The 26,295-nt window shown below is 44.5% G+C and overlaps 2 protein-coding genes across 3 annotated transcripts in view; one reads left to right on the forward strand and one right to left on the reverse strand.

Annotated features, from left to right (window-relative positions):
• The window catches only part of LOC135394405 (histone PARylation factor 1-like), a 79,766-nt gene extending 75,425 nt beyond the window's left edge, over positions 1-4,341 (reverse strand). Inside the window, exons 1-5 of one of the 2 annotated variants that reach the window (XM_064625133.1) lie at positions 3,934-4,341; positions 3,796-3,847; positions 3,556-3,744; positions 3,312-3,501; positions 3,158-3,256 (exon numbers count right to left, since the gene is read on the reverse strand). In XM_064625133.1, coding sequence (XP_064481203.1) covers positions 3,158-3,256; positions 3,312-3,501; positions 3,556-3,744; positions 3,796-3,847; positions 3,934-4,065 — 662 coding nt within the window. In that variant the 5' untranslated portion in view covers positions 4,066-4,341. Of the gene's footprint in view, positions 1-3,157; positions 3,257-3,311; positions 3,502-3,555; positions 3,748-3,795; positions 3,848-3,933 lie in introns of both variants that reach the window. The other variant, XM_064625132.1, reaches the window with a different exon arrangement.
• A 199-nt stretch (positions 4,342-4,540) lies between these two features.
• Positions 4,541-22,589, forward strand: LOC135394406 (ras-like GTP-binding protein Rho1). Its single transcript, XM_064625135.1, has 3 exons — positions 4,541-4,922; positions 13,442-13,672; positions 21,528-22,589. Exons 1-3 carry the CDS (start codon positions 4,767-4,769, stop codon positions 21,717-21,719), a joined length of 579 nt encoding a protein of 192 aa, XP_064481205.1. The 5' UTR covers positions 4,541-4,766; the 3' UTR covers positions 21,720-22,589.
• Positions 22,590-26,295: the final 3,706 nt, after the last annotated feature.

Here is a 26,295-nt window from a genome sequence, read left to right on the forward strand (position 1 = left end):
TGGCAGGAGAAATGTCTGGAAGCATGAGTGTGCGTATTATAAGAGGAAGGGTTAAAAGTAATTAAGTGGCGAATGGTTTAGGAAGGTGACGAAGGCTTGACTATAAGGCGTCACAGGAAACCTCTGCCATAAGGGGATCTCAGACAATTGCTCACAGGACATTTGCTCATCCCCAAAGGCTCAAGGCAGACAAATGCCCACCAACCGTACCATCCAGCTGTTATATTGTCACTTTATTTGTCATGTTTCGTGACATGTATAGCAACACAATTATTTCCCTAAATATATTCCGTTATTGGAAATGAATGAATGCCCCAGCTTGCATCTAAGTGCATCTGATGAGGAGCTTTCTCCTTGAAGCTCGTTTCAATTTGTTCCTGTATAGCTCTCATACAAATACAGTTTTACGCACTTAGTACAAATAACGATTGTCATCTTTTATTGATTCACATATGCAGGGGTCGGGAACCTTTGCTATTTCTATTTGAAACCATTTCAAAGTAAGATCTGAAAATTCGTTTAACTAGTTACTTTTTAAGCGTAATGTACTGAAAGCTCGCATTTTTGATGGCTTGTTTGCATTCAAAAAGTTATGGTAAGAGAGTACAACAAACACCTTTCGTTAACTTTATTCATTAAGAGTGGGAAAGGCAACACAGAGAGCGCGATCTTGCCTGAGGAATTCGCTTGCCGTGCAGTGCCCTCTGCAAAGTCAGCCCAGTCCTGGATAAGCTCTCCTCAAGCCCATAACCAACAACAACAACTTCGCGCATTTGGTCTGCGCTGGGCCGCAACAGCAGCGCAACTGGGCCACAAGCAGCCCGCAGGTCCCCGACCCCTGACAAGATTTTTTTTCTATATGTATTATGTATACTTTAGCAGTAATGTACAGTGAGAAGCTGATTTGTGTAACCTTATGTTGTGATTTCATATCTTGTTCGTGCGGGTAGTGCAAATTCCCTGGTGGTTGAATCTGAGAAAGGGAAATTCATTGTTTTGAAATTCATCTTTCCAGGGGACCACCTGGTTTGTGTATGCGAGGTTGAGTTCTTTCCTACGGACTAGGAACAGTGCAAGGTTTCTGCCCCGTTTCTCACGAAAGGCGAGTGCCAGTAGATGGCCTCGGAAAATTTTGGGTTCAATACCACGAAAAGAAAAGAAAAGCGAGTCATGATCATACCTATAAAAGGCGAAAGTAACAAAAAGCATCTGAGATTCAGACAATGTTAATTATGAAAGTCATTACCTCTACCACGGGAAAACCAAAGCTTCTTTTGGACGGTTATGAATATGTCGAGAGGTTGCTAAAAATGACTGGATTCACTGGCAGTGTAAGTTACAAAGGAGCAGAACCTGCAAGGAAGCCCTCACGAAGTGAAAATATCACGGGCTCTAGCGTATTTTATAATGAGGTGAGCAATTGTCCGCGCCCTGCCGTAAAGATATAGGACACTTGATGAATAGAGAGGCATGTGCTCATTCAATGTTCTTTCATCCTGTAATATCTCTTTAATGTGTGCGGTGCAAGAGAAGAACATTCCTCACCAGTATATAGACTACGCGTGGCGCCCCCAGAGAGCACAATGCTTACAAATAGCATCCTAGCTTGCAACAATATCATGAAACCTGGTAACCGTAGACCATTTACAAGATCCCGAGTCTTGCCACACCAATATCACAACAGCGTGACACTCAGCACCTGGGAAGGGGTAATGAGTTCCCATGGCGTTTATGATGGTTGCTATCAGCAGTAACACCCTCGCCTACATCCGCTTACTATACTGGATTAGGAACCTGCATGGAACCAGGCAGCATCACCTCTTTTGAAACGTGGATGAGTCTCTGTTACGTGGTGAAACGTAAGGAGGGTTATACCTGCGACTTGCGTAATGTGACCCGAAGGCTCGCTTTGGAGCCTCGTAACGCCAATGCCACCCAAATAATGCAACACGTTTTTGTATACTCTGCAACCACAAGCCTAGACAGTCACGAAAAAATATCGAGGCGATAAATGATGTGGCTTCTTAGAAATTGGCTCGAATGTAGGCCTACTTTCCGATTTTTCCCATTTTTGCGTGGCTGTGGTGTGTGACACACTGCACCGACAAATATCAAACTTACATCACCAGAAAGCACATTTCATTACGAACAAAATGATATATCGCTCATCAGAAACTTTTCAAGAGACAGTACGCAGAACTGACCTGAATTCAACAGCAAAGTCAACGACCGACCTTTTTGCACACTTTGTTCAATGTACTCTATGTGGACAACGACAACAACAACAACAGAAAAATGAAAAACACACACAAAGGTTTCTTTTAGGCGTCACGTCTCCGCCAGGAGTGGCCAAACTTCGGAAATATGAAAAGTGTGATAAACGCGAATTCCACCTGACTTCAAGCCTCATCTTTTTACTCGGCAACGAATGAACATAGAGACTCGAAACAAACGGCTTCGTCACCTACAGGATGCGGCACTCAGGTGTGCCACATTTCTGTCACTTCATAAGAAAAGAAGATAAAGTCCAACTCGCCTGAAATTTTGCACAGTGAGAGCCATTTTCCCGAAGTTTTTTTAGCATTCCTTGCGGACGTCGTCTGTTCGCGCACACAGGAGATAAAAATTCGAACTTTTGGCCCTATGCATTTTCTATGGCCTATTCCCGGATGTTTTGGGGACACTTCGTTGGCGAACCGCGTTTCACAACGAGTTTCGCCACATCACACACAGGTCGCGCAAGGCTTGCTCAAGGAGTTTCGGTTTCGCTTGGCGCCTTGCACCACCTGTGTGTGATGTGGCGAAACTCTTTGTGAAACGCGGTTCGCCAACGAAGTGTCCCCAAAACATCCGGGAATAGGCCATAGAAAATGCATGGGGTCAAAAGTTCGAACAATTTTTATCTCCTGTGTGCGCGAACAGACGACGTCCGCAAGGAATGCTAAAAAAACTTCAGGAAAATGGCTCTCATTGTGCAAAATTTCAGGCGAGTTGGACTTTATCTTCTTTTCTTATGAAGTGACAGAAATGTACACACTTGAGTGCCGCACCCTGAAGAGATATCGGCCAACAACAAATAATTCTTGAATCAAAATATGAGACCACGTCCGGACCGGTCTGCATGATCTTATGTGGAATCACCCAATATCAAGCGTACCTGACTGCTGTGAATAGGTTTCCACCAACCTTGCTGATTTTGCAAGACTCTTGCGCAGAGTTGGAAGCAACAAAGACAGGCATTTCTTTTGGGTCATCTCTGAATGATGTAAATGTGCACAATTAGCATCATTCGGGACACTTCTTCAGCTTACCTAAAGTAACCCACGTGGTACAACTTGTCATCATCTCCTTGTAAGACAGTCTGCATCTCTGGTGGATCATAGTAGTATCGCCAGTGACACAGCAGGTCATCCACACTTTTGACATTTTGGTCTGTAAGCTTTCCTGATAATGCATCAAATGGCCCCACTAGCTTGAGTCCCAGTGCATCACACAATGCATCTGCGCAAGATGTGTGTCTGTTTTATGTACCTCTTACAGAATCAAGACTGCTACCTGTGGGCCTGCTTTCGTTGATCTGTTTACAAAACTGCCAAAAGTCGAAGAAGTCCTGGGGCATTCTGACCAGGAAGAGTTCTTCGATCCACTCTCTAATGTCTCCTTTTGACGTCGGTACTTTATTTTCCGTCTTGCACTTCGTACTGCTGGGCTGCGTAGACTTTTTGGTCTGAGTAATTTTACCTGCTTCTGAAATAAGAAACGCTTTAAAAGGCACCTAACTAAATGTATGACTACCTTCTTCAGGGTCGTTGATCGCATCTACAATCACATTCTCTGATGATGCTTTCTGCAACAAAGCCACGTGAGATTACTGGCATATTTTTCTCTCTCTAATGATACCACAAAACAAGATGAGAAAGGAACGCCTTGTACCTTCGAAGAGTCATCATCATGCCTGTACTGTTTTCTGTGTTCAGGGTTCTTTCGGTAGCATTTTTTTCCATATTTACAAGGAATTTTGTCACTACCAGATGCATTGCGTTGTTTCTTTGCAGGTGGCTCCATTGAATCAAGGTTACCCAGGTTATCCTTGAATCGTTTTCGTATTTGCGCGCTATTTTATGTCAGGATAGGCACGACACGGTACGTGAAGCAGTTTCCCGCGGTTCTTCACTTCACAGCGCCACTTCTGTGAATACGTATGGAACAACGAATAACTGCAGTGTGCATACGGTGGATCGTGGATCCACGGACGGAGCTGTGGTAGATTCAATGCACTTCCTCGACTAATCCTCAACCAAACCAACCAAACGTTATGTTATGTTTCATTAATTTTATTATGTTTTATTATTTTATCAAATGTTATTATTTTAAGGGGGTGGCAGGCGTTACAGGACCTGCAAAGGACGTGTTTTTCGCGTTGTAAAATACTGCTCATTTTTCCGAAGAAGCAGATGTCAATGGAAACAATTACATTGTTTTATGTTTTATAGTGTAGAAATTTTTGACGCCAGGTGGCCCGTGATCGCTAAAAAAAAAAAAGATCAATAAACTTGAAAACATGGTGGTGGTGTCCTCCCAAGCGAAGTAGTGGGGAAGCGTGAAAGAAACTTTTCGAAACGGAGTTCTACTTTGCGCCTTGCTCCCTGTTACCAACGGGGAGATCTCTCAAACTCTTTTGTTGACGTTTATTTTGTGCCGATCATCTTGTCCACCGAAAGTACGGCTTCCCTGGCACTGTTTACGGGAGTCACCCACACCGGAAAATGGCTGCTATCCGAAAAAAGCTTGTGATAGTCGGCGACGGTGCCTGTGGTAAAACCTGCCTTCTCATCGTATTTAGCAAGGACCAGTTCCCGGAGGTCTATGTGCCTACTGTGTTTGAAAATTACGTCGCCGACATCGAAGTGGATGGGAAACAGGTGTGGTACCCAGTCTGTTCACAGTTCAAGCGCCGAGAATGTGTTAGGCCTAACTTTTTTTTTTTTTTTTTCATTTTCGTGCTGTTTTTTTCTACAGGCAGTAGCTACATGCACTGCTCGGGATTTTCATTTGAGGGGATGTTTATTGGGTGTGACACGGACTTCGCCTGGCTACTGTCGCGTTTATTCATATCACAAAAATTTGAGGGCGTGCTTGGAGGATCCTTTGGTTACGGGCATTCTCTCTCAGCATTTATGTGTTTATTCATTCGTTCCCTTCATGACACATTGAAAAATCGCTCGTAGTATGCGACCTCTTCGCCTCACCACCATTGCTCGTGTGTTTCCCTCGTGAACGGAATGGTTTACCCAATTTGAGATAATAGTGATCTATGTTGTCATCTGAAGTGATATTGTGTTGCAGTTTAGAACAGAACAAGTGAACGCCCATTTAATGAAAGCGGATAGGGAATGCCGCGCCATCCGATCACACCCCTTCCGTCTCAAACACCAGTGCTAATACCACACCAGAGTATTAACCTTGTAGAAAAGTGTCTTACTGTGCCTTCACTCGCTTATAAGGAATGCTACGTCTCTAAACTACACAGATCATATTGCTCGTAGCCGATCATGATGTGAATTCTACATCAGGCACAGCGGCATCATGGCCAAAAATAAGCCATCCACCTATTCTTTTGCGTGTGTTTTCTTGAGCGGACAGGAAGAAGAGAAAGGAAATCTTTCAAGGTTAAGTATCGGTTTTTTGCCCGCGGCTTTTCCGCGGAAGAGACGTCGCGAACTCGCTAGATTTCGTTTCGCCAAACGCACGGTACTAAAGTGGCCTCAGCCTTTCCTAGTATGTTGGGGTAAATGGGAAGTAGTATCCATGGTGCACTGTATAATTCTCTAATGCAGCAGATTCTAAACTTTGTGAGCTTGTGTATTATAAACATCATTTTAAGGATTTTATGATCAAATCAATTGCCCTCACTTGTGTGCCTCGCATCCATATGTTGCCACATTGTGTAGCTCTACCTGGTCTAAAATGGCTTTTGCATCAGGGGCAGGGGGGTGCAGACCCCCACCCCTTTCATGTGTAGATCAGGCAAGGTCTGGTATCCTTCCAAATATTGAGTATAACTCCTTACTGTAACTAAGGTATTTTTTTTACATCTTTTAATGCAACTTGTTACTTTTGAGTTCCAGTAACTACTTAAAGGGACCATGAAATGATATTCGCGAATTCCGGGTACTCTGCAGGAAAACGTTCTCATGATCCCTCACAATCGTAAACACATCGACTTTTAACCGTACTCAGTACAACGGGGGCACAGTTATCAGAAAAGAAATAGCAGGGTGTGACCGCTTGATATATGCCTTCGAAGCGGGCTTGCGTCATCGCCATCCAATTCTCTCAGCCAACTGTGAACGACGAGGAGGACACTGTTGAAACTTTTACAGACGACGACAGTCTGCCCCCAGAGCGTGGCTCGTGCCACATGCACTTAATCATTCCTTGTATCACCTGCGCACCAGTAAACATCTTCACCCCGCCTTTCTGTCCTGTCTTCTACATGGTGCCGTGACCAGGATCGCTTGACAGAACGTGAGGACGACAGAAGGATGCGGCCGACAGACCTGTCCACAGCCATGGAACGACAGCATCTGAACGCAAAAAGGAACTTGCTACGTGCGCAGGTGAGGGCCATCATGAACGAAATGGAACGACAAATGGCGTCTCATCGACAGCAACCGACTACAGGATCGAAACTACAAGAGGACGTGGAACGGCTACTGAACCTCAACGATGCATTGAGGAATACGGATAACGAAATCGAAGCTCACTACGATGAGGAAGAATTCGAAGACGAATATCTAACGCAACTGAATTACCAGGGCGACATCGCATTTGCGATCTCCAGGGCGAAGGCTTACCTAACCGCAAGACGAATGTCTATCATCAGCGCGATAAAGGCCAGACATGCAGCGTCACAAGCAGGTTCCCAGAAAGACTACACATCGCAACGGGTATATGCCAAGCCTCCAACCAATAATCAGGGCCAAAACGGGCCTGACAGCAAGAGCCTGACTGTTGAGGATACTCTCGGTGGGAACGGTAAAGAGGGAGATACGGAGGAAGTGCTGTGCAAGGCTGTGACGGCAGAATCGCTTGTTGTAGAAGTGAGTCAGAGCGTACAAAACTACTCATCAGAACACGCAATGATCTCCACCTCCTCAAAGACCGCAAGTGAAACGACATGCTCATTGGCTGATGAATGCCAAATGATCGAAGGACGGACAGTCATCCACCAAAACGCTTTGCTCCTCCCCCAAATAGCGATTGAAAGGTGTCATGGAGAGCCGAGCCGCCAGCATGACATACCACACAACCCAAACGCTCCGATGAATAACCAATCGCAGTTTCAACCGGAGCTTTCCGACCCTTCGATCGACAGCGGCAAACTTACTCCTCAGCAAAGACCGCAGTGCAACACTGCAACGGGAGCTACACCACCTGGATGCAGCGCAGTTGTCACGCCACGTCTAAACAAGCAAGGACGAATCACTGCGGACTTCTCAACGGTACATAACGTGGCCGCCACTACCGCTGACCAGACCATCTGCCTGTGCCAACTGGACTTCTCAGCTGATGACAACGCAGCGCGCCGTGGACACGCTGAAATCCGCACACGAGCTCCGAAGCATCGAGACTGCCACAGGAGTGGTCAACTGCCCTCCAAAGAGGGTGAGACGCAAAGTGTGGCAGTAGCGCCCTTGCGGCACACCCAGAAGTTGAGGAACCACGACATCAATGGTTTGCAGCGCTCGACTGCATGGATGAGGAGACCGACCTGCGTTCCGTACTCGGACCCTGGAAACTTCGCGCAAACCCACATTGTCCACGTACCACCCGTCAGCCACGTACCAACATCCACCTCCACGTTGTCGGGGGGCAGGATGTTGAAACTTTTACAGACGACGACAGTCTGCCCCCAGAGCGTGGCTCGTGCCACATGCACTTAATCATTCCTTGTATCACCTGCGCACCAGTAAACATCTTCACCCCGCCTTTCTGTCCTGTCTTCTACAGACACACCCCACGGGACCATGTGGCTGCATGGTTTCGGTTTGGACAACAACGAGGTCGTATATCTGCCGTTGAAGTCACTTGAAATATGGCGAAAGGCAAATTGTCAGCAATGGAGGGAGAGATTATGCGACACACACAGCATCTATGGATCGTTCGGTACTCAGCAGCTCGTAAAATGTCACGAACGGGGGTATGTTCTGACGAAGAAGAAGCTCAAAGAGGAAAACGTGCTCCGGTGACCATGCTGACAGTCAACGGCTATGTTACATTTCTCGTAGGATTCTGTGTCAACAGTTAGATACAATCTTGCCTCCAGGTCAAATTAAAACGCATTTCATGGCAAGTTATGCAAGCTTGTTTGCTCGCAAAGGCCCGTCTACGAATCGGCAACATGTTCTGTGTATGATGTCACGGTCAGTTCGCCTCGGAGGCGGGCCCTAGCAGCTGCCGCTCACGCCTGTGGTTAATATAGAATATCTCCGCTATTTGAACCATTTTCAACTTCAAATTTCACAGAGTGAATGCTTTAGTACAGGGGAACAAATTAAAAATGATCGTGGGCTTGTCAAATAGCATTTCGTGGTCCCTTTAAGGAACTCTTTCCTGTTTGAGGTAACTTGGGGTAAGCTCCAGGTTCCTTTTCTTCAATTCTGCTGCACAAAGGATGTGAGTTGTCTCCTCGCTTTCTAATGAGAAGACAGCCATGTGTGCACCAATTTCACGTAAAGTAGAGTAGAGTGCCTTTTGATACAGGGCGGACTACCATGTGGAGGTGCGGTGAAAGGAAAAAGAAAAATTTTGCGCATTGTTGATTGGAATCTTCAAGGGGTTTCAACTTGTTGTCCTCGTCTTGGTTGCGTCCCGTACCATGAGATGGCGTTGTACGGTAAGCGCAATGAATTCAGCTATGGCTGTGTATAGACCTCTTTCTGTTTACAAACAAATGACGTCAGATGGTACACCAGTGCAAGGCAACTTGGTAGACTGGAACTACTATAGCAAAAAAAATTAATAAGTCACAACAACAACATCCACTGTCTCTCCGAATAATTGAGTGTATGGGAGGTAACCTTCAGAACATAGGGAGCAGTATGGTTATAATCCTTTAGCTTCCCCACTTCAAATGCAAAGGGAAGCCCGCTTAATGCCCCGTCTTCCTCCCTGTGTGTGGGGGCATATATAGATCCATAAACATAACAGGACTAAGCAGGCTAGCTTTTGTTGGCTTCGCTATGTTAAGAGGGGATACGAGCCAAGTGGTATCTCCGATTCACGATTTTTCACGTGTAGATGGCATCAGACAAACATCCAGGTCTCAGCCTGGTGCAAGTAACCTTGTTATAAGTAATTCACTCCTCCACGGGATTGTGTAGTCCCATAAACAGGTGTGACCTCCTTGACTATTGAGGTGCAGGGACTTCATGTCGTGTTTGGGTTGCCATGGTCAACTGAGCTAAAGAAAAAACGTCTCAATGAAGGCGAATTGTTCCTTATTGTCCCTTTGTGGACTGCATCTACTGACTTCTTAGAGTTATGTTATTTAAGTTTTTCATGTCTGACTTTTTCGACACTGTGCAAACTCAAAGTGTTACGTTTCGTTTGCCCGCACTTATTTATATTCACCTGCTGATTTTTCTTTGGCTCGGAGTTCTCACACTAAAACATTTTGTGCATGGAATGTTTTTGCAAAGCCAACTGTTGTGTATTGATGGATTAAACGTGTGTACTGACAACATAAAATATCGCAAAGTTACAAAACACCAGTGCAAGCAAGCCCACGCTTGATGTTTACGTTTCTCATTCCTCTTCATATTTGTCCTTTATTTGAAACAGTCACAATCGGGCAGGGGGACAATTTAGCAGCACAACATTTTTGTTCACAATTTCTACTAGATTGTAACAGCTCTATCTTATTTGACGCCTGGCATACGGGTGCAGGAAAGAATGTCCGCAGAAAATATGAGGGTGATTCAAATGAAAACCTTAAAAGTGCGATAAAATTCCAGAAAGTGGTACAATTGATTCGATAGTTGCCAGGAGTTGTCCTTGCAGTTTTAAGAATTACCAAAAAAATGGCAGCGTGTTGCTGCAACACAGAAGACTGAAGCAGCGTCACTGCAAAGGTGGCCGCCCCATTGTCGACGTGCACCACGTTAGAGCAGCGATCTGTGATGCGTTTTTTTAAATAGTGAAGGTATTAAACCAACTGAAATTCACCGCAGGATGAAAGCGCAGTACGGTGATTCACGTCACGCAGTTGATTCACGCAATTCGGTGCACTATAATTAACGTTAAACGAAAAGGTCCAGCAACGAACGGCACCATTCGCTCGACGCCAAAACCCAAACAACTCCGCACTCAACTATCAGCAGGACAAGTCATGCTCAATCTCTGCAAATGTAGTAATTTTTGAACATTACATGGGAACGGGAGTAACAGTGACCAGTGCTTCTTATGTAGATCTGCTCCAAAATCACCTTCGCCCTGCAATCAGGAGTAAACGACGATGCCTTCTGACTTCCGGTGTACTGTTACAGAATGACAATGCCCAACCCCATACTGCCCGTTCAACGGTTGCAATAATCCAGGATATGAAATTTGAATGTCTCCCACACTGGCCTTATTGACCGGACCTCGCCCCCAGTGACTTTCATGTGTTCGGAGGGTTCAAAGAAGCGAAGGGAGGCGAGCATTTCTGAAGCGATAAAGAGGTGAAACCGCGGTGCACGAGTGGCTATAGTCACAACCAAAAGAATTCTTCTCGCGAAGTATCCGTGCACTTCGAAGCGCTGGAATGCGTGCATTGCATGTCATGGGGACTACGTTGAAAGATGTCTTTTTTTTTTCTCTCTATTTTCTCATTTGCCTCACAATAAATAATTAAGATTTCATTTGAATCACCCTCGTATGTTCCCGAAAAAAAAAAGATCCCACAGGCTTATGTGCCCCCCAAAAGGAGCGTGGTTGCGGATAACTACATCGCAGCCGACCTAGTGTTAACATTTGCTATCACCATTTGTAGAAAGTAGGAGACATACTTTTTTTTAATAAATAAATTTTACTGTTAGTCTGACTTTTGCTGGTGTATGGTGGCAAATCCAATCATTTTTAGTAATCTTTACGACGTGCTCGTACCATTCAGAGGAAGCTTCGTTTTCAGGAAGCCTAGATATCACACGCTTTCTCCGTTTATAGCAGGTCCCCCAAACTCACCTCGGAAAAGCGTGGAACGAAGAAGGCCGCCACTAGATACCCCACGGTTGCCGTTCCGGATCACTTCAGCGCGCTAAGTTTAGCGGCAAAATGTTTTTGTTGTTTCTGCGCATGAATCTAGCCTCTATATGTCCAAATAAAACGCGTATAACAACTTTCTGTGTCGTGTTTCACGTTTTGGTCCCGTTTTGAAACGTGTTGAGCGATCGAAAGGATCAAGTGCACGGCTGCGTGCATCACATAGCGTACCCGTCGTACCAGGCGCCGCCACTGGCGCCACAGGCGCAGTCGTCCATTTCTCCTTCGGTGACTTGGCCTGGCTTGGACTGTGCTTCAACTGGATCTTTAGCGCGCTACAATCATACGCAAGCCAACGTCTGGTAACAATGGGGTATCTAAGGGCGGCCTCCGGCATTGCACGCATCAGGATAGGAACAAATACATGGGAAAATGGCGACCTTGGGGGACCTGGTTTATAGGTCTGGCGGCGCTTTTTTTAGCAGTATTGAACCGAAAGGTTTCACAGACAATCCATTGGTCAGTCACGCTCCAAATGAACAAAGATTTCGCAGCTGGGTCATTCATTTTTATTATCTGAATATAATTACTGTATAGATGTTACCGAGGGAGTCCTTCTGCAACTGGACAATATGAACAATACAGTAGACCTTTGTATTTTTTTATATTTTCGGACAGCGCGCTATTTTATGGATCCCAGACTGCTGATGCATATATCTCAAGGAAGATCAAATTATTTATACGCTGTTAATTTCTTTTGTTGCTCCAAAGTGAAATTTTCTTTATCACATCGAAAGTCATCGAATACCTTTAGGACACACATATTTAATATGGTTATCAAATTTTAGATAGTCTCTAATAATGACACCCAAATACAAGTACTTATAAGGAGGCCTGCTGCGCTAATACTTGCGGGAAGGTTACAACTTTCATTTCATAGAGCACATTCCTGGGCATGCACTTGTGAGCAGCTGCCAAAGTTAGCTTGTGTAGTGATTGTAATGCCTCCTATTGTCCCATTTCTCCCTATTGTCAAGGCCTTCCCATTATTTTGCTGCAAGCAACCCAACACGGATGTCCCCAGACAGGTGTCACAACCTCAGTTTCACGTTTCCACTGCCGGGGAAACCCCTTCTGGGATAGGGTGCAGGAACAGTGACTGCATTCTGCGGAGTGGTCCCTAGTTCTCTTGTGACCAGCAATTCGGCGGAACTGTACAATGGCAAAATGGCACAGTTCACAGAGCTGTACACACCTTCAGTTTTTTCAACATTGTGAACAAATGGAGGCATGGACAGACATGATATTGGTATCAAAGTATTCCAGAAAGGCTTCCACAAAAATGCTATTGGTTGTACATAAGACATATGAAATACGTAGGAAATACATGGGGCTGCTGGAGCTCTGTCTCCTCTTAACATTGCCTTGAGTTTGAGGTAAGCCACAGGACGAGAAGAACGCACTTGTGTGTTGTTCTTATCCTGTGTTTTACCTCAAACTGTTAAGGGCATGTAAAGTCAGGATTTAGCCAGTTGCCACAGACAAACACTGGCTTCTTGTGGCTACAAGTGGCTTCCCATGCACCTCTTGGCAGCTTGTCTCCATAGCTATGGTCACCAAAGGAAAGTCAGGATTGGCAGACTCGTAATTGTTACATCACATTGTTTAAGTGATTCAGCTTTGTTTCTAGGCAATGTTTCTGAACCTAAACAAAGACATACCTTTCCTGAACTTGAGGAAAACCTTAAAGGACTAACAAACATTCTGGCCGGGTGTGCTCTATCTTGACTGTGAACAGCAGTTATGCCTGTCCTCTTTGGGTAAACATGAATGTGGAATTTTTTCTCCTGTTTGTTTTTTGAATTTTTGGGAGTGAGGTCCCCACCACTCTCAACACCTGGCATCTGCTCTTCCGGTATTTCTGCAAATTTCACAACAGCTGCTGTGTTATTCCGAGTGAAACTTTTGACAATTGTGTATCTATAGTTACTCATGAATATAATTCCAGTTAATTTTTGGAACTACTGATCTGTATGAAGCAGTCCCTTTAAACTAGCCTAAAATAAATGCTCTTCACCTTAACTGAGAGCAAAAACGATGATTCCATTAAATTACAAGATACTTAAACTCAATTTGTGACAACATGATGTTCATGCTGCGAATAATGCCTGTTAAAGAACCCCCATGTGATGTGCAGGTGGAATTAGCTCTGTGGGATACAGCTGGACAGGAAGACTATGACCGTCTGCGTCCCCTGTCTTACCCTGACACAGATGTGATCCTCATGTGCTTTTCCATTGATTCCCCCGATTCCTTGGAGAACATTCTGGAGAAGTGGCACCCTGAAGTGAAGCACTTCTGCCCAAGCGTCCCCATAGTCCTGGTTGCAAACAAGAAGGACCTGCGCAATGACCCAGCTACTGTCAAAGTAAGTTTTGCACTTGTGTGCTTATGCAAAATTTCATCCAGTTGAGTGTCATATTTTGCATTGTGGGCACCATCTATTCATTGGTTGAGTAGCTGGTTGGTTAGTTAAATAACAGCTAGGTGATAATTAGTTAGTGAATTAGTTATTAACTAATTAGCTAATAATGCAAAATCTAGGGGAAAATAATTACTTAATCTTTAGGTGTCTTTGTGGATTTCCAAAAAGCATTTGACTGTGTGAATCATAAGGTATTGGCCAATAAGCTAGAATGGTACGGCATTCGTGGTATTGCACTAAATCTAATAGAATCCTTTTTAAGCTTGCATAAGCAGGTAGTTGTTATCTGACTCCATCAGAATCCCAAGAAAGTGACCTCACAAAGAGGTGAAAAGACGGTGCTTATTTCACCCATAATAAGAAAAGAACGTCTGAACGGTAGGCTCGAAGATTTAGTAATGCGCGTGAGCACTGTAGACAAAGAGGAACGCAAATAACTAATGTGGTGGCATCACCAAATCTACCAAAAAATTAAAATGAAGTTGAAGTTAAATCTCAAACAATGCGCAAACAAGGCAGAATCTGACCTTGCACGTGTGAAATCTTGGGTTCCATAAGGCAGTATATTACGCCCTTTGCTTTTTAATATACAAGGTGTTCATTTTTATCCGTTACAGAATTTCGATAAAAAAAGCAAAAAGAGCAGCATAGATGTCGTTTTTGCAGTTGAGTTGTACGGCCTGGCGGACATCCTATCGAAGAAAGTATGTAACTACAGGGTGACTAATTACCTAATATTCATTAATTAACTTTTTAATTTGGGAATTGTGCGCAAAAGTGACATAGCAGAATAGGAAGCAATCCTCGTTGAAAGCCATTCTGTCTTTTAAAAGTCCCGAAACGAGCATGTGCCGTGAAATATGCCGCACACCTCAGATGTGCATCATCTTAGCCAACGGAGGCTTATCTGGGCCTGAAAGCCAGCAGATCAGTAGCTACTCCAATCACCTCCATCGCTCCAAAGCACGTGGCCCTCTGATGTGGGATGAGTGCAGTGCTCCCTGCACTCCCGGTCGCCGCGTTTTCGATTTCGGCTCATTCACATACAAGATATTTCAACGCACATGCGAGTTTCAGGATTTTTTAAACGTGGAATGGCTTTCAACGAGGATTGTCTCCCGTTCTGCTATCTCGCTTTTGTAACAAATTCCCCAATTACAGTTAATTCATTAATTTTAGGTAATTAGCCATCTTGTAGTTACATACCTTCTTCAAAAGGAAAAAACGACATCTATGTTGCTCTCGTAGCTTTTTACTATTAAAAAATCTGTAACAGGTAAAAATGAACACACTGTATATATTTATGTAAACATTCTTCCAACAATTAATGGTGCCACCAGTTTATATATGATTATTAGACCCTGGATTCCTAGGCACATGCCTGCTTTTCTTTCTTTTTGTGTGTGTGTGTGTGGTTTTAATGGTGCCTTTTTCATACAGAAGCACGAACTGGGTGCTGGGGAACCTCCTGTATCGATTTGATAGTGCCTATAGATGCCTATTTGGCGTAGATGCAAAAAACTGTGATTAAACGTAGAAAAATGCCTATAATGGCTATAAAGCGGTGGCAAAACTCTGTTGTCAGGTAAAATTGACATGGGTCACATCTCATGTCCTTTGGAAACCATCGATTGTCTGAAAGAAGCGAAGCGAGTATCTCAAAGGTACTGGAATGTAAGCTGATAATTGAAAATCTGTTACTTGGTGCAGTCGTTTACACATTCTTTCTCTCTCTTCCAGCATTGTGTTCTTTCGTGGGTCGTTATTATAAAATATAGGCACGTTTCGTAATGGTTTTGTCGCAATCTATAGAACTCGCAGCGCTATTGCCTGTTTACATCTAGAAGAGTCCCCCGAAGCTTTTTCTGTTTTTTACAATGAACTTGACACACAGTAAAATGCTGAGGAGGGGGCATGACGTACGAAGGTAGGTACAAATCCGGTACTATCCCTACAGTTTGGCAACGCGAGGAAGTCAGTCGGGGCCATTGGTACATGAACGAAAGTGACACAGCGCCCAGTGCGAGCAGACTTGATCCCCCATTTGCCTGTTACTGCGTGCCTTGTGGTAATACTGAAAACGAAATCTAGAAGACGAAGCCTATAGACTGAAGCCTCCGATGCTCGAGGGCCGTCTCGCATGTCGCCAGTATATGCTGCCAGCTAGAAGTTGTGGGACCAGTGGCAATGGCTAGAAGCCTTGTGACCGTAGTAGGTTGTATAAGTTTTGCATTTCGTGCGGCAAAAAGATTAGAGAAGCAGTCACAACTCCCATTTACGGTATTGTTGTGGATGGAACTGATTTATTCACTTTGGTTTTGCACTTTCAGAGCTACAGATGAAAAAAAAAAAAAGAACAATTTATAGTGCCTATAGTGCCATTTTCAGCGCCTTTTATAGGTGCCTTAAACAATATTTTTTCGTGTCTAAAAATCCGGGCTCTATTGATTATATACGCTGACGATATAACATCACTTTTTTCTGGGCACTCAATAACAGAAATAGAAGCATTAACAAGGCAATACGCTGCAGAACTTGAAAACATGGTCGGATTGTCATTTGTTATGTATCAATACAACAAAAACCAAAACAGTGTTTTTTCGCCTGAAAAAAAAGAAAGAAAGTCACTAGTGACAGTGTTACACTCTACTATAATAATAGAAAGCTTGAGATGGTATCCTCTTGAAAACCTTTGGAGTGATTCTTTTCAAACATCAAACTTTGAGCATGCACACAATGGAATATTGAGCAGACATCACTATTTTTTACCAGGAAACGTAAACAACACGGAGTAAAGTTCCATACATGTATATGTACACAAAGGAAAAATAGCCATATCTCTGTGGGTGGACGTTGAGCATATAAGAGAGAAACTGATGTTCTGAGGCCGGAACAACATAGAAGGGACGTTGAGCATATGTTTGTAATTTGATCGTGCACTCCCAGCCGAGGACAGTTGTTTCGCTGTACTTGGAGCTCGTCAGCACGGCGGTGACACGATATTGGGTCGGCGCTAACAGTGTGTCTCGCCGAGACTTCAATGTTCCGCAGTGACGGCGCCACCTATGAAGTCGCTGGAAGGCGCCACCTTTGTATGTACTTGCTGGCTTGCACTGCGGCCTCCACTGGTGGCACCGTCACCGTGGAACATTGATGTGTCAGTGTCAGTAAAATCCTTCTTGATAATCACAAATGTGTCGTCAACATAACGTCGGTAGAAGGCCACATGAGGTCCATAGGGCATCCGTCGGTTTGTTTAAAAAACATGCCCTTGAACTGGAAAAAAGGTTTGTCCGAGGCACGGCTTTAAAAGCTCTAAAATGTCGTCCACTGTAAGATCAGTGTGGTCTTCTAAGTCGTCGTCATTTTCCAGATTCACCCGAACTATTGATAGCACCAAGTCGAGGCTTACGGCCTGCCGAAGGTCCATAAGGATGGTTGTCCTCTTCACCCCATTGTGTCTTTCGTAGGAGCACCGTCTTATAAGCTATCCAAGTTCTTATCCGAGTTATTGACGCCTTTAAGGCGGACTCACTTCTTAAGAAAGTCTATGGGGGATTTTTGTTCGCAGGGTTCTCGTAAACCTCGCTAAATTTCTACACGGAACAGGTACAGGCATGTTCCCCTCTAGTTTACCTAGGGAATGACATATTTTTGAAGGCCTGACGCGATCCACTGATTTTTGGTGAATTAAAGTTTGTCAAATTTTCAATACATGGGAATCTATGGGAGATGCAACAAAATCTCTGCTCTCGGTATGCCGGCCCGGGATATTTGGGCCAAAATGATTCCATTTCCTACAGGAACATCCGGGGAATTGATTGCAATCAACAAATTCGACTAACTTACTGCAGTTTTCCAGGTCCCTGCGAATGACAATAACGGCTTTGTCATTTTCTAGCATGCTCTGCATGCTTGCGCCGGTTACATTACCTCCTGAAAGTGCACGAGGAAAGCGAAGCGAAGAAAACAATTTTGCCACTGTGCAGCCAACTCTCTTTGAAAGCGAACGTTGACTAGATCGCATGAGTCCGCCTTAACAGGCATGAACGGCCGTTTGGTAAAAAAAAAAAAAATTGTGCAGAGTTTTGTGGTCTCATCCGTGACTTCTGCGTATCTCATGACGCCATCATGATGTCATACGATGTCGTCTCCCTGTTGACCAATGTGCCGATCGACGTTTTGTGCCACATATTTGCATACATATTTTGAAAGATTTTTGTACATAAAGTCCCAGTCTATAGTAATGGCTCTCACACCTCTGACACCAGAGCCTGATGCCTAATTTGTTTAAGGCCTTGTATGTCGCTAACTGTGACACATACAAGTCTTTTTGTCTCTCTCTCTTTCTCTCTGTGTTAGTATTCTGGCGTGAAGTACAATGCAGGCACGATACAATGCAAAGTGTCAAGATTAATTCTGTACTACGCTCATGAAGTTGACAGCTGAAGTTGAAGCTTGACAACTGTACTCTGTATTTTCCACATCTGCTATTCTCTGGGATATGAGGGTGTTCCACCTCTTTTTGTCAGAAAGATAGCCCCCATACCTATTGGTAAAGGCATCACCTATTGGTACCTATTGGTAAAGGCATCACGGCGGGCATCACCAACCATGACCAACTCGAGTTGCTCCAAATTGGCCGCCGACCGAAAACTCGGGAGAGTTGGTGGTGTTTTGGCCAATCAACGTGAAGAGCATTGCCACGTGACCCTCGAAGGTGTCAAGCCATAGCCTCCTATATTTGAGAATGTCTGTTGAACGGCGCCGAGATCAAAGAGCACCGGCCGTCCAATCCGTTTCGGGCGCCCACCGCAAGAGGCGCTGTTTCCATGAAATTAAGTCTTGTGAAAAGAAGTAGTTGCTTTAGGAGATTTAAAGTGATCTAGCCAAATAGTCTTGGGGGATGAGCAACCGCGGTATTTTGATCACCCGCTTTCTTTTCTTTTTTGTCCGGCGCACAATAACTGCACTTGATGTAGTGGAAGGTGCTGGTACAAGCGGGCACGACAGCAAGCAGGCTGCTTCTTTGAACATGGTTCCCACCGGTCCTTGAAACTCTTGAAAACCCTGGTATTCGTAAATGCCATTTTCAAGGTCGGGAAAACCCTGGAAATTCACCATGGTCCTTGCAAACACTTGAATTTATGCTGTTGTTGAGCTCTTAAATTATATGAACTGCAGAAAACGTGTTTTCTTTCTTTTCTTCTTCATTTTGTTCCAATGGGAGCATCCTTTGCGAACTGCCCGCAGCAACAGTTTCGGAACGACGGCAGCTCGACCCATCGAAACCACATCAGTAGCTGGAACCGGAAGTGCATTGACTTGCTCCACGTGCGTTTCTTCGTGACGCTCTATCATCGTTCGGATGTGTGGTGGTTTTGTTCACGAACGCTGGCATTTATTGCCATAATGTGATGTGCAAATGATGTTCCCTTGTTCACGCTTGTTGCTGGCCGCGTTGCTGCTGACGTACTTAATTTGGCAACCGAGCATGCCTGGCAAGTGCACTTTTCAGCAGCGTTGGCTATGGTGCAGTGAGTACAACTGGGTTGCTCCTGACACAGCAAACGAGAATCGAGCAAATTGCAAGGTTTGCGCTAAAGATATTGATTTAACGTCAATGGGTGAATCCGCCCTAAAGTCGCACATGAAGAGAAGACAGATGATCGAAAAACAGAAGAAGGATGCCCAAACATTCGCTACACTGTCGAAACGCAAGCTGGTAGTGGAAGAACTTGATGCTCTCAAGCTGAAGAAAGCGAAGTTGGGGAAGGTAATAGACTCCCTCAACAAGAGTGCTAGCAGTTATGCGGAAAAAGCTGAGGTATCGCAGGACTTCTCGCTTATTGTAAAGTCGAACAGCCTTCGCAAGACTGCTAAAGCAAAGGCGAATGAAATTTTCCAGTTGGAAAAGGAAATCAAAAGTAAACTTGATTATCTGACTTTGAGTGGTGAAAACTTCGCACAGCCCGCCTTCCAATGATTACATTTACGATCACTGGTAGTATGACGTTTTCTGGGTTTTGTAGCTGATGTTGGTGTCTGTGATAGTCATTCCACTATCTATTTGTTTTATCTAGTCATTTTTACCACACTGTACTTTTTTTGCATTGAGACTTCCTTAGGTAGAGTTGAGTTATGAACGAGTGTGAATCGTTGTTATGCAGCCCCTATTAACATCTCGCTGTAATACATACACCTAATAAATATTTTTGTGAAATACAAGCTTACAAAGCTTCAGTCCATATCTGATGTTTAGGGCAGAATGTCGACCCGTCCTTCAACGGTCCTTAAAAGGTCCTTGAAAAGTCCCTGAATTTTGGCTTCAGACTTTAGTGGGAACCATGTTGAAACGATCAGCTTTATTATATTTCTTGAAAGAAAGAAATCAAAGCGGAGTTAACATCCTTTCGTAATTCCTGGAGTAGTTCGTTACAATAATGTGTACACATGTACGCATGCAACAGCAGCTGTCAAACCTGTAGGCCACGTATTTGCGCATACAGTTCAACGCAAGACGCAACTGCAATTTTACATAACGTGATGAAAAATACACATATGACACCAAGAGCGCCGGCAGTGTTCGGTTCTCCACTTTTCAATTAGCTTTTTGCGCAGCTCAGAATCAATATCTCGAGCAGTCGAATGTCTTAAAAAATATCCGAGTTAATATTAATAGATTTCCCAATCATCCATCCCAGTAGTGGCAGTCGTCAGCGCATATTACTACTAATTGTGTGAGCGCTCCATAGCATTTGTATTGAGGAGAACCCTAGGATGCGAGCGCCCCAAGCGGCGCGGTGCAGAGGAGGATAGGGGAGGAGGTTGAACCGGCGCTTCGGGGCGAATGAGTAGACATTCTCAGATATAGGAGGCTATGGTCAAGCGATTTCGTTCCTGCCGTACTACCTGGCATGGGTTCAAATCCTACGGGGCACGTGAGAATTTTTTTTTTTGACTACTATGACTTCGCTTTGAATAATGACAGTGGGAAAAAAAGACGCCAGCAGTTGGATTTGAACCCATACACTCCGATTGCCGGATGGTTGTTTGTGGGTGGAGTTATCGAGTTGGTACATGTAGATGCGCAGACGGCACTGTCTTGAAGTTGGTCATAGGACGTTCGTTCGAGTTGGGTGCAGAAAATTGGCCCGTGTGAACACACTGTTACGTACCTCACCGTGTGTGGAAATGTGTTGCTAACATGGTAGCTGATACGAAAAAGTTATTCTTCCTTGCATACTGCATTTATTCTCGTATTTCTCCCTTTGACATGGCTATGAACTATTTATGGGGAGCAGTTCCAAGGGAAGCCCATAATGTTGAGTGCGCATAAAGTGCGAGCAGAAATAACTTTCGCTGTAGATTTGGAATATTTCCGTTTCACCTTCCGCATTTCACTTTTTTTAAGTTGGAATTTTCTTTCAATGGAATTCCATCATCATTCAATAGAATTTTCCTGTTGTGTTTTCGAGTGCACGACATTTCTGCAATAGAATAAGTTGCATGTCATTATGTAGCTAGAAATGAAGAGTGTATATGTCAATTTTATGCTCAGACATTTTCTTTTCCTTTTCTTTTTTTCTGGCTGTTGCACAACCATTAGACAGTGCTGCTAGAGGGGGAGTGGCACTTGAGGGCCATACTGCCCCAAGCGGCATCAGGATGCCTTTGATGTTATGAGACATTGAACATATGTACCGCATTTCTCTTGCGTTGTTGATGATATCTGTAATTTTTGTATGTGGTTGCAAAATGAGAAGAAAGAACTAAAGTACATCTATTCATGTTTTAGGAGCTGGCAAAGATGAAACAGGAGCCTGTTAAGCCTGACGAGGGAAGAGCCATGGCTGACAAAATAAGCGCCTTTGGCTACCTCGAGTGCTCGGCTAAGACTAAGGAGGGCGTGAGGGAGGTGTTCGAGATGGCCACCAGGGCAGCGCTGCAGGTCAAGAAGAAGAGGAAGAAGAAGTGCTGCCTCATGTAGATGCCCCAATGGCTGCACCCCTGCCTTTCTTTCTCCAAACTGCTCATACTTATGTCCCCTCTCTTGTCACCTGCTTTGGAACTGCCTTTACCCTCCCCAGTTTCTGCTCAGTTAGGAATTTCTTCTTTTCCATTCTGACCTCTATTGCAACAAGCGCCCATGTGCAGACAGGTTTCGAGACCCTCAATCATGCACAAGAGCTTAAGGCCCGCGCATTTATGTTGCTGCGCGAACATAGGACTGTACATCCGCTAGACCTTGGAAAGTTAATACTATGTGCTCAGGAGGGGCTATTGTGTGGTATGATTGACAACAGTGCCAATACCTTTTTTTTTTCTTTTCTTGAGTCTGCTTAAAAATCTTATGTCATTATAATTTTATTTTCTTCCTACCCCCCTGCAACTGGCTGGGGTCCTTCTCTGAGTGCAGTCACTTCTTGCTTTCTGTCATATTAACGAACACGTCGTTTCTCTGCAGCTGAAGCTCACTTTCTTACAATTTATCGTAGCGGCACATTTTTGAGCCACGTTTGCATCGACTGCAAGGGATCTTGGGTGACTGACTAGCAGTACCAGGGAAGATAAAGTTTTTGTACTGTAAGCGTGCCTTCCCATGCATTTTGGAGTACCACCACCTTTTCTCGTGCAGTAGATGTTGCCGCACTGAACCTTCCCCCACTGCCATTGCGTGTCACGTGTGGTTCACGAGAGTTCTTTGGGAGGAAAAGTATTGTTGAAGACATGATCCCTTCTTTGAACAAGTCAGTATATAGTGAATGTATAGTCTTTTCTTTTTTGTTTGTTCATTTATATTCTTATGTACGATCTCTCGATTAATAAATGTTGCCCCCCCTCCCCAGGGGCCAATGAATGATGCCCACTTTTTCCATTGGTTGTTCATAGCTGCTGGTCACATAAAGAAGCTTCTCAAAAGAAGAAGACTTGATCATAGACGGGGAAGTTTGTTGACAAAGGAAACTCAATTACAAGTTACAAGTTGTGAACTTCCCAAATGAAGTTCTCAAGTTACTTTGATAAAGTAACAAGTCACTTTCAAGTTGCTCCATAATGGATAATTCCATTTTAAATCGACCAATATCCGCCGATTACATTTTTTTATTTCAGCGAAAAAAATATATCTAGGAAACTACCTTGGGGGAAGACGGAAGCAGGTGCCTGGCACTTCCTACGACCAACCACTCTACAGATGGAGAGGGGGTAAGGTGGTGCCATCTACGCGAGGCGATTTTTTTTTTTCAACTTTGCAGTCTTACTGACGCCATTTCATTCGCGTCACAACCCTCATAGCTGGCACATGTAAAGTCTGGTCACTCTAGTATACCTGTACGGAGCTGAAACGGTCACACTTTAAAGGGACGCTGAAGAAAAAAATGCTGAAATCGGCAGATGTGGTAAAAATTGCATATTTTTTAGCGCTCGTAGCTCCTCGACGGAAGGTCAGATATCAGTTAATGAAGTATCTTTTTAGTGTGCAATCTTTCCTCTATCGTTCAATATATACGAGGGCGAATCAGAAGGTCTTTGCCCCTATTTTTTTAGCCTAATTACAGCTGTAAATGCAAAGTCAATATATCCATTCCCAGCGGTGGATGTTTCTTGGACCGGCCCGGCCTTATCTGCCGGTAGCTCCGCGGCACGGCGCTGCTGTCAGTTGTTGAAATGTAATGAAAATGTGATGAAAATCAGAGCGCTCTGGGTATACAGTCGATATGAAGTATAATGCGAATGGTATGGAAAGGGGTAATGGTACCGGGTATGACTTTTGGGAACGCGGTCCTAAGCATAAATATGGGCATATTACATTTCATGAAGACTCAACAAAGGGGTGTAGGGCGACTAGCGCTTGGGGCGCATGGGACAACACCCAATGAGAGGGTGGCGGGTGATATGGGCTGGCCGACGTTTGAAAGCAGGGTGCACTAAGTAAAATACGATATGAAAATCGGATTAGAACATTGGGGGAAAACAGATGGGCAAGGAAGACACTGTCTTACATATACCTTCAAAATATTGACACTCGGTGGAGGAGGAGAACCAGAATGCTTACAGCCAGATACCTCACATGTACCAAAGAGGAAGGAATGAAGAGTACGAGAACCTGTTGTGAGTTCGCAAAAGGCCGTGAAGACACGAACCGCCGACAAGCTCTCGTCATTTCACTGGGAGATTCTGGACCACCCACCATACAGTCCGGACCTCGCCCCTAGTGATTTCCACGTTTTCGGTACGCTGAAGAAGTTCCTGGCAGGACAGCGATTCACGTGCAACCATGAAGCCAAGACAGCAGTCCGACGGTGGTTCCGCAGTCAGCCGGACACATTCTACATCAGGGGCATCTCAGATTTAGCGCTGCGATGGGACAAATGTCTGGAGCGGTGTGGGGACTATATGGAAAAATAGTGTCAGGTACGTAGAATAGTACGTATATTTGTAATTACGTGTATGTACCTTATTTTGGCTGATAAAAAATAGGGGCAAAAACTTTCTGATTCGCCCTCGTAGATACCCCGTTTCGTTGCCGAAAGAGATGTCAGTAAAGTTAGGCGAGAGCAGAAAATTGCCAATGTTTGGTATGGTGTACCCCAGCTCTGGTGTACCCCAGCCGCTGCAATACTTATTCCAATAATTTTGCGGTTACTGAAAGGCCAACATATCCCCTAAATGCATCTGCAAAAATACGTTGCGCTATTTTAGTAGGGTGAACGCAGCGAATTTTTCTCTGTGCCGAGGTCTCGCCGTTGCGGCCTTGCACTCCGACTCCACTTTCGAGTGGCACGCCATCACACGTTTCCCCATTTAACAAGGCCTTCGGTCTCCCTCATGTAGCACTGATTCCCGCCGCTGGTACTTATTGTGGACATGTCCACGTCGGCATTCTTATTTACTTGCAACCTTTTTATATGCCGTTGCTAGACCAACATATGGCGTCTGTCTATTGTGCCGCAATGACTGAGAGTGGAGTATTGACTGGCGATATGTAGCTGAGTATAGCAACAACTTTTGCAACAGTTTTGTCAATTCTGCAGAAGGTGTGAATTTTTTAAATTAAATTCTGTACTGGGAAGCACTACGAGTGGCTCATTGCTGGACATGCCGTCTTTATTATAGCCGCAAAAAGAAGTAACACAAAACTGTCCACCTACATTGCATAGGTAGCATGCCTTTCTGCGATGGAAATTATCGTGACATCTATTTGTGACACATATTAATAAAAATATTAATACTAATAAAAATAAAAAAGAGGGACGCATCCTAACAACATTTGCCTGGTCTGGCATGGTGCAACCTTCCGCTTTCAATCCTATTCATCAAATCTTGTCTAATTGACCAAATAATGTTGGGGCTCAGGGGATGCATATGTTATGCAATGTAGCCGGGCAGTTTTTTGTTACTTCTTTTTACGGCTGTAATAAAGACGGCACCTCCAGCAATGAGCCACTTGGTAGCACTTCCCACTACATCATTTTTTTTTTAAACGCACACCTTATGCAGTATTGACAAAACTGTTGCAAAGGTTATTGCAGCTACATATCGTGGGTCAGTATTCCACTCCCAGTCGCTGCGGCATCAGTGCGGCATAATAGACAGACGCCATCTGTTGGTCTCGCAACGTCATATAAAAGGGTTGCACGTAAATAAGAATGCCGACGTGCACATGTCCACAAATAAGTGCCAGCGGCGGAAATCGGTGCTACATCAGGGAGAGCGAAATGAGACGACGGAGGCTTATCTGGAAGCACGGTCGTGGTGGTGGTGAAAGGGCTCGCCGTTGTCGGCCTCACAGATGTGGGCAACGTCACGACTGACGCCCTGGGGAAAGGCGGGAAGCGGTTTATCTGGCCCGCAGGTCGGCACCTACTCCAATCATCTCCATCGCTCCAAATCACGTGGCTCTCTGACGTGATTGAGGGCTGTAGCTCCTGCGTTCCAGGTCGCCGCGGTTTTGGTTTCGACTCATTTGCATATCAAAATTCGGGGATGGATATATCTTAACGCGGGTATAGATATCTTAATCCACCGGCTAAATATTTCGCGAACCGGTGCACCAATCGACGAACTTTCTGTTTTACAAGTATCTGACCGATGCCACCTACAAGCTGCACACTGTGTGAATGAGGGGGAAGCGCGTATTATTTAAATAAAAATTCCAATGAGTTTCGTGGAAAAACGTAACTTCTAAAGCAGGGCGCCTTCGGCATTAAAATGGGCACTACCCCTTTTGGGACCTCCAGTGGACACCTTTAGAAAAAAATCTGCCACCAAAGTGGGTAATTTGTTGCAGTAATTAATTGGTTTCGATTTACATATTTTTGTCGCGGTTGGTCGCGGTGAAGAGCAAATCGACGCTCTTCCACTCCCATGTCCACCAATGAATTACGTCCTTACACCAATGAATTGCACAACTGAATTGCGCCCGTTTGCACTCCGCCGCGACCAGCCGCGACAAAAATATGTAAACCGAAACCAACTAATTACTGCAACAAATGACCCGCTTTGGTGGCAGATTTTTCTCTAAAAGGTGTCCACTGGAGGTCCCAAAAGGGGTAGTACCCATT

This window comes from Ornithodoros turicata, chromosome 5, assembly GCF_037126465.1.
Source record: "Ornithodoros turicata isolate Travis chromosome 5, ASM3712646v1, whole genome shotgun sequence".
Lineage (NCBI taxonomy): Eukaryota > Metazoa > Arthropoda > Arachnida > Ixodida > Argasidae > Ornithodoros > Ornithodoros turicata.

Excerpts from the sequence above, each read along its gene's own strand:
- LOC135394406 (XM_064625135.1), top strand. The coding sequence starts at position 4,767 with ATGGCTGCTATCCGAAAAAAGCTTGTGATAGTCGGCGACGGTGCCTGT. Across the intron at positions 4,923-13,441 it reads TCGAAGTGGATGGGAAACAG|GTGGAATTAGCTCTGTGGGA; the intron begins GTGTGGTACCCA and ends TGTGATGTGCAG. Across the intron at positions 13,673-21,527 it reads ATGACCCAGCTACTGTCAAA|GAGCTGGCAAAGATGAAACA; the intron begins GTAAGTTTTGCA and ends TTCATGTTTTAG.